Source organism: Pteropus vampyrus, unplaced genomic scaffold, assembly GCF_000151845.1.
Source record: "Pteropus vampyrus isolate Shadow unplaced genomic scaffold, Pvam_2.0 Scaffold251, whole genome shotgun sequence".
Taxonomy (NCBI): domain Eukaryota; kingdom Metazoa; phylum Chordata; class Mammalia; order Chiroptera; family Pteropodidae; genus Pteropus; species Pteropus vampyrus.
The window spans coordinates 1,683,792-1,694,215 of record NW_011889032.1 but is presented as its reverse complement, the minus strand read 5'-3'; the positions used below and the strand labels follow the sequence as shown (position 1 = coordinate 1,694,215).

The 10,424-nt window shown below is 46.4% G+C and overlaps 1 protein-coding gene across 1 annotated transcript in view; it reads left to right on the top strand.

The window, feature by feature from the left end:
- SGSM1 (small G protein signaling modulator 1) overlaps nt 1-10,424 on the top strand; it is a 91,073-nt gene that overhangs the window by 49,523 nt on the left and 31,126 nt on the right. Inside the window, exons 13-16 of the mRNA XM_011374649.2 lie at nt 2,916-3,080; nt 4,985-5,123; nt 7,426-7,490; nt 9,424-9,569. Coding sequence (XP_011372951.2) covers nt 2,916-3,080; nt 4,985-5,123; nt 7,426-7,490; nt 9,424-9,569 — 515 coding nt within the window. The remainder of the gene's footprint in view (nt 1-2,915; nt 3,081-4,984; nt 5,124-7,425; nt 7,491-9,423; nt 9,570-10,424) is intronic.

Below are 10,424 nucleotides of genomic sequence, written 5' to 3'. Positions count from 1 at the left end.
TATGTCAATATTAGCCTCTTGTTGACTCTGCATGTGCCAGTAGGACATGTGCTAGCTGTGCCCACCCACAGCCCTCTGTGCATGCTGCCCCACTGCCAGCTCCCAGCCTCAGGGTCTTTGTGCCTGAAGGGGTTCTCCGGCCACCAGGGTCCTTCTGCCCATGTGTGGGGCAGATTAGAAGTGTCAGGGCATGCCTGCTCCCTGAGCAGCACTGAGCCCAGTGACTGACAGGAGGTGGTATATAAATGCCCCAGCTCCCTTACCCCTCAGGTAAGAAAACTCCGACGCATATGTTCTACACATCTCCCAGAGGTCTCCCAGGAAATCAAGTGCCAGTTACCCACAGTGGTGACTGACAATTTACTCTCAGCCTCCTCTTCCTGTCTCACTTAACCTCTCCCTATCTGTGCTTCTTGGGGACACTTCCCAAATAAACTATGTGCACTTGAATCCTGTCTGTCTTTGTGAGAAACCCCACCCAGTTTAGTTTATGTAGAAAGGGCTTCCCAATCTTGGCACCACTGACATTTTGGATTGAACAATCCTTTGTGGTGGGGGCTGTCCTGTGCATTGTGGGATTTTGAGCAGTGTCGTTGGTCTCTACTCACTAGATGCCAAGTTACGACAACCAGAAATGTGTCCAGACATTGCCAAATGTCTTCTAGAGGCAAAATCGCCCCAGGTTGAGAACTGCTGGTTTAGAGAAAAGAAAACATCACAGCATTCAGTGCTGCCACTGCAATGTGGCCAAGTGACTTGTACTCTCCTGGCCTCATTTCCTTGTCTGTAGAATGGGGATAACAGCACTGCCCCAGGATCATATTCTGAGGAGCCAGTGCGATGATACATCAAACACCTGATGTGACACGTGACTAATGTTCAGTGAGCTATAGTAGGTATCCTGTGTTGAATGCCACTGTGTATCAAGTCCACTTCTATGCTATCCATGTCTTAATTCATTTAATCCTCACCACAGCCCTCCCAGGCAGATACCACTGTCATCAGCATTCCCTGTTTTTCAGAGGAGGGAACTTAAGACACAGAAAGGTTAAGAAACTGGTCCAAGGTTGGCATGGCTGGAATTTGAACCCAGGTGGTCTGGCTCCAGAGCTTGTGCCTATCACCACTACTCCATGCAGATCGTTTGTGGAGGACAGGGCATTGTGGGTTCACCCCTTCATCCTCAAAGTCAGATTCATCCATCATGGAAATGGTAACCCCATGCTTGGTTGGTTTTTCTCAGGGGCCTGAGCCACACAGAGTTATTTTTAAAAAACAATCTTTATGCTTATGCTTTTCATCTGTGGGAGGTATAAAGTCTTTTCTGGAGAAGTGCCTAAATCAGAAATGGGCAAACCCTTTCCTGTGGGCCAATTCATCCCACTGCCTGTTTTGTAAATAAAGTTTTATTGAAACATGGCCATATTCACTCATTTATATATTGTCTGTGGCTGCTTTCATGCCACAACAGCAGAGTGGAATAGTTATGACAGAGACTGCATGGCCCACAAAGCCAAAAATATTTACTATCTGGCCCTTTAGAGAAAAAATTTATAGACACCCGCCTTAAATAATGAGAGAAAAGAGTTTCACTCTGTGGGAGGGAAGGTGTAGTCACAGGTGGTTCAAAACTCTCTTTCAGTGTCTTCTTACCCATCTCCACAACTTAGATCTTTGCCTGCCCTTGTGCACAGAGGAGGCAAAGACAAGTTCTAGAACACCTAGTTAAGTTCACAGTCAGACAAAGGCATTTTCAGACAGCTCTGTGGCTCTGAGTGTCTCTGTATGTCTGGTGTGGCAGGTACAAGCCACATGTGGTTTACCAAGCACTTGAAATACAGCTAGTCCAAATTGAGGTATGCTGTAAGCGTACAGTACATCTGGGATATTGAAGACTTTGTACAAAAAAAAAGAAGACTTTAAAATATCAATAATTTTATACTGATTCTATGTTAAAATGATAACATTGTGGATATATTGGGTTAGGGAGACTATATTGTTGAGATTGACTTCACCTGTTTCTTTGCCCTTTTAGTGTGGCTACTAGAAATTTTTTAATTATGCAAGTGGCTTATAATGTATTCCTGCTAGACAGTGCTAGCCTAGTACAGAGCTTCTCAACCTTGGCACTGTTGACATTGGGTCTGAATAATTGTTTATGTGTGGAGTAGGGGAGTGTCTTGTACATTATAGGATGTCAAGCAGGATCTCTGGCTCTGCCCATTAGAAGTTAGTAGCATCTAGCTAATTCCCAAGTGGCGACAATCAAAATTGTCTCCAGACATCACCAGATGCCCCTTGGGGGACCAAAATTAACCAGTTGAGAAACACTGGTCTCAGGCAAGAATGGTATGGGGAGGTGACAGCTAAGGGGAAAACAGCTGAGAGCGTGAGTAGCATCTTGGGTTCTAATCCCCTGGGTTTATACAAAAAAAGATACCCATAGCACCTCATGTTGACTGGGTGGTTTGGGGCATGCTGCTTAAATACTCTGTGTCTCAGTTTCCTAATCTGTAAAAAGAGGTAACGATAGTACTTATGTTCAGTAAGTGATGTCTGTTGTTAGTGAAAAGAGAGGGGGGACTTCAGTCAATAGACCAGCTATGCCAGTTATTACCTGGTAGGGCCTTGACTGATTAAATAGTGTCTCGTTCTGAGCTTCACTTTTCTCTTCTGCAAAATGGGAAAAGAAGCTTATCCCTTACAGGCTCATTAAGGATGATTAGGCATGGCCCTCAGCACATAGTAGGCACTTTATAAATATCAGCATTCTTTCTTTCTCTGGTCAGACACAGTACGTGGAGGAGGGCAGGGGAAAGGTTCAAGCTCCAGAGAACTGATTCTTTCGGTCATTTCAGTGTTTTGCCCACCTCAGACCTTCAATTTCACTGGTGCTCTTTGTTTTGTGTCTCAAGTTGTTCCCGACCCCTTGGGCAACACGTTCCCTGTCTCCGTGGGCTCTCCCTGGATGGTGGTTCCTGCAGGCCGGTCCATGTTGGTGGTGGCCAGGGACAGCCGGTGGGCACAAACCAGATGGGATGCCACCCTCCCCACGCCAGGCCTGAAGCAGCAGCCCCCCAGTAATGCCTGGGGTCCCCCACCCCTGGGGCTGGGTGCTGGCCACCTCTGCCATGTTGTCATTTCAGTCTTGGTCCCAGGGGAGATGGAGGCAGAGACAAATTGATACCTTTAGTGTCCATCCTCCACCCTGCAGGGCACAGCTTGGAGTGTATGGGTTCAGTAGTGAAGGGGTCCATTGGTGATGTCTGCAGTGTGGGAGGGGCTGGAGGCATAGACATGCTTGCCACACTGGGTGCAACTGATCAGTGCTTGCCTGAGATTCACTAAGAACTGGGTCCATTTTTCTAGAATATTTTACAAGTGCTGAGTGGTCTTTCTTGGATGGCTCATCGGTCAGTCTGCATGGAGAGTAGTAGTATAACAAGCTGCTTTTGGTGACCCCAAAACCCTCGTTCTTTAGGCAGCTTCCTACTCTGTCACTGGGTAAGGGCAGACCCTATCAACTTTGGAGCTCTGATGACAAGCTGGGGGCCAGGTCCACAACTACCCTCCCCGTGGAGCCTGAAGGAAGAGGCAGGGTGTTATCAGTCATCCTTGAGGACACATGGCACATAAGGCAAATGTACACCCCTCTTAATTTCCTAGAGCAGGGCTTCACAAGTTATGGGCCACAGGCCAAATTCAGCCCATGAGCTGAGAATGTTTTTTACATTTTTTAAATAACTGAAAAAAAAAATCAAAATAAGGATAATATTTTGTGACAAGTGAAAGTGATATGAAATTCATATTTCAGCACCTATAAATAAAGTTTTATTAGAATACATCCATGCTCATTTGTTTGCATTTTGCTTATGGCTACGTTTGCACTACAATAGCAGCATTGAGTGATTATGATAGCAATCAAATGGCTCACTAACCCTGAAATATTTTTTTTGCCTGGCTCTTTACAGAATGTATTTACCAAGCCCTATCTAAGAGAAAATAAAATTTTTGCCCTTGTAGAACTGCCAAGAGGCCAAGATGTTAGTTATAGAAATTGTAATGTGTATGTCACCAGTATGTTTGTTCTGCAGCATTGCAGATGCTGAGGTTTTTCATAGAGCTGGGAAAGAAAGCAGTAAGGGAAGCAATAAGTGCTGTATCCTGAGAGTAATTGATCAGGAATCACCAATGTCCAGGAGTTAGGAAATCAGTCATGCCCTCTTGATTCTCAAATGTGGCTGCCATGTCAAAATTGTTTTTGAAATACAGACTCAAGGACTGTATCTCCAGGAGGTTTTAATTCAGTAGGTCGGGGGTGGGATACAGGCTTATGGCTTTTTAACAGGCCCCCTCCCCACATGATTCTGGAGGGTTACCGACCTATTTGAGACCCATTGTGGGGCAGCTGTATGGCTCAGGACCATGGACAGTGCTGGTGCCCTCATCAGTGGGGATTCCACTAGGTCCTTGCCTTTTGTGCCCTGCCTCATCCGATGAGTCAGGCACCCATCTGTCTCACTACCAGAGACTCTGTCACCCAGAGAGTCTATTTCTAGAGACTCACAACTGTCAGCCTTCCCCAGAAACCCCTAGGAGGCTCCCCTTCCTTCAAGTCAGCCTCCTGTGAGGACAGCTGAATGACAACATGGTGAGGCTTGGTCTCCTGCTCTGGGATTGGACCTATTTTCTTGGTTCTGGTCTCTCTCTCTCTCTCCCTCTGTTTTCTTCCTCTCTCTTCAGCTGTCATCAGCTCTGCCCATTTGCTGGTGGCTCCAAATCTTGGCGGTGGCTTTCATTGGATCAGGTGGGCTCAGGGACCTGGCTCAGGCAATGATTGGGCTCACTGTTTTCTGCTGTGACATTCAGTGTCTTTTTCTGCCCCTGTGCTGGCCTGGGAGTGAGCCGCTTGCTTTGGGATGAGGTTTCTGTGACCACATAGGCTTAACCAGGGCTCTTTCTCTGCCCCTTTTATCTACCACAGTCCCCCAGGACCTAATGGACGTCTCTGTGAGCAACCTGCCATCCCTATGGCAACCCAGCCCCCGAAAATCCTCCTGCCCATCCTGTTCACAGAGTGGCTCAGCTGATGGTGGCTCAACCAATGGCTGCAACCATGAGAGGTATGAGGGGCTTGAGCTGTAGATTGAGGGAACAGAAAGATTTACCAAAGATTTGTAAATACCCACTGCTTGCCCTGCACTGACTTCAGAGGAGTGAACATAAGTTATGGAATCATCTAAGTCTAGGTTAACTCCTAGCCTTGTGAAGCCTTAGCTATTGGAGCTTCCTTAAATGTATCAGTCAAGATAAACAAATTTGCCGCAGTAACAAACAGTCCTAAAAATCTCAGTGGTTTATTATGACAGTGGCTTATTTATCATGCATGTCGTGTCTATCATGGGTCTGTACATTAAAGGGCCTGACTGATGGAGTTACCAACTCCTTGAATATTGACAATCACAGTGACAGAGTAAAAGGTAAGTTGGAGAGGCTCGAACCAACAGTTAAACACTCCAGCTCGAAAATAGCACCTGTCATTTCCACTTACACCTCATTGGCCCCATCCACAAGAGGCCAGGAAGTGCAGTCTTCCCACACTCCTAGAAAGCAGAAACCAGAAGTATTACTTAATGACTACCACACATGCCTCAGTTTGCTCCTCCCCGCAATGGGGACACTAATGCTTATTTTATATAGCTATTATAAGGACCAATCAAACAACAATTTAAAGTAACCAGCGTGTGGTACCCGGCACATAGTAATGTTCGTTAAATGACACTTATTATTTTATTGTGTAAAGTTAAATCCCCAGACTATCTCTTTCCTCTTCAGAACTACGTAGTCCATTCGTAAGAATGGTCTTGTTTCCCACTGACCCAGCCTGGCCTGGGAGAATGGAATCCTTTTTTTGCTTGCTGGGCCTTGAGTGGTCCATTCTTCAGCCATAGGAGCATGGGGGTTGGCATCAAATTTTTGAGGTTATCTAAGCCCTGGCTTTCAATGTGCAGTCTGTGAAACAGCAGCATCATCACCTGAGCATCTTCTCAGTCCTTCATCCCAGACCTACTGAAGCAGATATGCATTTAATTAGACCCCAACATCACGTGTGTATTTTTAAGTTTGAGAAGCACTGATATAACCGGAGAGTCTTACATCTTAATGTGCAGCAGAATCACCTGGAGGAAGTAACAAAATGTAATGGTTCCTGGTCTACTTCCTAGAGGACCTGATTGAGTAGATCAGCGTGGGGCCTAGAAATCCACATGTTGGAGAAATTCCAAGTGATTCATGGGCTACTGGTCCATGGATCACTGAAACATGCAGTTCTAACATAGGACTCCCTCTTTTATCTGCTTACACACCTGTAGCGACAGCAATCTCACCATCTTGCAGATAGCCAAGTACAATGTGGGACAACTGCCAGCGTGATGCTATTCTCATGCAATCTGAGCAAGCCTGAGCCACACCAGCCTGAGAGCATAAAGAGTTTGGCTTTAATGTCTAATGTCTCCCTGTGCATAACTGGAGCACTTCAGCCATGCCTCCTTCCCAGTCTCCTGGATTTCCCTGGGTGTCTCCTGGGATGTTTTTCCTCCCTGTTCTTTACAGGAATGCACAGCACTCCCTTCAGCAGTCCTTGCTTTCTTCAACAATGCTGGGGTCTTACCCTACTCTCCTCTTTCAGCCAAAAAAGCCCCCCAAAATTCCCATGCAAGGAGTAGCTCTGAAGCAACACCTGCTTTGTAATCAGCCAGACTCTGAACCCGTTTTGCTCATCTGATTTAGCTGGGTCACATTAGAAGTCAGGAGACTTTCTGCAAGTGACAGAAACCCACTTCAGACTGGTTCAAGTCAAAAACAAAGTCTGTTGACAGAACCGAGAAGGCCAGAGGCATAGTGGCTTCAGGCATGGCTGGATCAAGATGCACAAAACAGGATTCTCTGTTTCTTCAGCTTTTGCTTCTGTTTGCCGCTATGATGGTTTCATTCTTAGACAGGCCCTTCTATGTAGTGGCAAAAATGGATCCCAGCAGCCACTGCCTCATATCTCACTGGCTTAGGAACTTGAGCAAAGAAAAGAGTGTCTCTTTCCCAGTCATTCCAACAGAAGTCCCAGGGCTGACTCTCACTGGCTCAGGTTGAATCACATGACCATCTCTGACCCAATCAGTGATACTGCAACCTGAGTTCTGTACTGGATGGAATTAGCCCCACCCAAAACATAGAGACAGAGAGTTGGGGAAGGGAGGACTCCCAAGCTGATAGCAGAAGGGGCAGTGATGCTGTATGGGTAGAAACAATACTCCCATAGTCCATTTGACTGGGTAGTTTCAGTTTGCTCCTAGAGATAACAAGTTATACTCCTCTCCAGAAAACCTGTGTGGATCTGTCCTAAGCATCTCCCTCTTCTTCTGCCTGCAGGGCCCCCCTGAAGCTTCTCTGTGACAATATGAAGTACCAGATCCTTTCCAGAGCCTTCTATGGATGTGCGTATTGGTCTTAGTTGCCATTCTAGTCTCCAGAGAGCATTCCCTGAGTGCCTACTACCTGCCAGCAATATCAGAGAAAGGAGCCTGGCTCTGTGAACTGCTGCTCCTCTGTTTCCTAGATGTCTAGTTTTGATGAAGTTATATTAACCTCGCTGAGCCTCAATTTCCTCATCTACAGATTGGGGATAAATTTCATTCCTCAGTCCTAACAGGGGGCAGTGAACAGTGGGGTTCCTTGATGGCCAAGATTTGATTTAATCACTGTTACATTCCCAGTGCCCACCTTAGAGTGTTTGTTTTCAGGGTTGAATGAGAAGTGTGCATAAAGCCCCTAGCACCTAGTATTGCCCATCATGGCTGTTCAGTGAATGCCAGTTCCTTTTTCCCGTTAGCAGAGGCAGACAAGGGAAGCAGCCTGATCCCTTCCCAAAAACTTAAAAATCAAATTTATAATACAAGTATTCTGATTATTTCCATTTAACAGATGAGGAAACTAAGGCACAGGGAGGTGAGGTGACTTGACCAAGGTCACACAGATAATAAGCAACAGAGCTAGCACTCAAACTCAGGCCTGTCTGACTGCAAAGGCTCTGTTTTTCCCACTCTACTATATTGCTTCTTAGCAGGTTTTATTTCCCCAGCCTCACGAACCTAGATAGGGGATAGAAAATGTGTGTATTTTCAGGGATTCTAGAAAAGCGTTACTACATCATTCAAGGGCCTGCAAAATTGCATGGCACGTCGTATCCCCGAGTGCTGGAAAGGCAAGGAGAGCATGAGCTCCCCAAGATCAAGGTTTTTTTCTGTTCTGTTACCACCTATCCCCAGTGCCTAATGCAGAGCCTGGAATGGAGTAGGCCGTGGGTGAGTATTGATGGAACCCAAATGGAAAAGCTTCCTGGAAGAAGGGGTGGGGGTCAAGATGGGCCTCTAATGATGTAATCACACAATATGGCTCATCCCTGATGGCGGTTTAGAGCCCAGAGCCCGGGTTCTGAAGCCAGGCAGCTTGGGTTCAAATCCCAACTCCATACTTCTTAACAAAGTGAACGGACAAGTGATGAAACCAGTCTATGCCTCAGTTTCTCCATCTATAAGATGGGGATAATAAGAGTTCCTCTTCATAGGGTTGTGGTGATAATTAAATGAGTTATGTAAGCTCCAGAAATGGGTCCATGGAATGTAGTATGGGCTGTGTAAGTTAGCCATTGTCATCATCATCATCATCATCATCATGATTATCCTCATTGTCGGTAGGGGCAAGTCCTCAGGCTCTGGAATGTCTAGAGACCTCTCTGGCAGTCAAGAATGAGAAGGTGAGACAGAGCAAGAAGGAAGGGACACAGTCAAAACAAATAAGCCGGCATTTGCCTAGTGCCTCCTGTGTGCCAGGCACTGTGCCTTCCAGGTGCCCAGTGTGGAGTGGGCGAAGGGTGACAGGTTGGCAGACATTCTTTTAACAGTGCAGGGCAATCTTTGAAAGCAAACCATGTGCCCTCAGCATCTTCTCAGTTACGACTCACCAGGACCTTCTTTATCCAGCTGCAGTTTGAACAAGAGTCTTCCTCCTCTCTTATTCTCTTTCTCTCTTGGCATGAATTAGAGGCATCCAGAAGCACCGTGAGTCTGAAGAGTCACTAGCCCCTTCCTGCTTGCCCTTTCTCTGCCTCCAGCCTATGAACTGGTGTCACCCTGACCAAAGCTGAGAAAGGAGATAGGACTTCCCAGGGTCACAGAGTTATTAAGCAATGAAGCCAACAAATGACTTCAGCCCTCTGAGCCTAACCTTTTTTTCCCGGAAGAGGGTGACGATGAGAATTTGCCAGGTCATGAGGGTTCACTAAGATTGTAGATGGCACTTAGACTCCGTGAAACAAGGCAAAGAGTGTTGGATATTGGATGATGACCCTTTCCCTCCCTCTTCTGGCAGGGCTTGCCTACTGCAGACACCTGTCCACTGTGAGGACCCACCTATCAGCCCTGGTCAATCACATGATTGTGTCTCCGGACTTGCCCTGCGATGCTGGACATGGGCTGACAGCTGAGATCTGGGAGCAGTACCTTCAGGACAGCACAGTAAGGCTTGGCCTGGCTCAGCCTGGGTCAGAGACTCGGGGAATGGGGTGGGGGGGTATCTTGACTTCTGAAGAATAGACCCACCTGCTTGTGGGGACTCAAGGGTGTTGTGTGACATCCTTGGGTTCTTAATACCCAAATTGAAGGCCCTCTCCTCTTCTTGAGAGTTCCAGGACCCATAGCCTGTTTCTGCCCATTGGGCTGATGACCAAGAAGGATGGGAAATACATATGCTCTCCTGGAAGAAGTAAACGATGAATCAGTCACTAAGCATTTATTAAGTATCAGCTGTATGATCAGTGCTGCAGAAAGTGCTGTGAGTCCCCAGCCAGAGGAATTTACAATCTGGTTGAAACTACTTAGATTGATGAGAGTAGCTAAGCTACAGGGAGACAGCTGGACCAAGAAAACCCCACCACTGTTTGAAACTCTCCCACTTCTGTCTTAAAGCCTAAGAATTCTTCCACAAGGCATTTCACCTGGAGATAGATTCTAAGTTTTCCTATTAGAATACAGATGTCCCTGGAAGGAATATGTTTATGTTTGAAAAAAGTTTTATAGTTAGTTTGGGAAAGAAGATGAAACAACTTTCTGTATCCTGCAGGACTTCTCAGAACCTTGGCTATGCTAATATGCTTGTCATTCTCAAGAAATTTCAGGCGTGTGGGAGAGCATATGGAATACTCCCTCAAATGTATTTGGCCACAGAAACCTTTTTGGAAAAGTATGGAAGGCAGACTCCACTTTGAGAAATACTAGTTTAACTGCTGCCAAGAGCAGCCATTCGGAGGAGATACCCATTTCCTCCACACTGGATGAATCTAGTGGCTCTGTCAGCTGTGTGCCTTTCTGCCC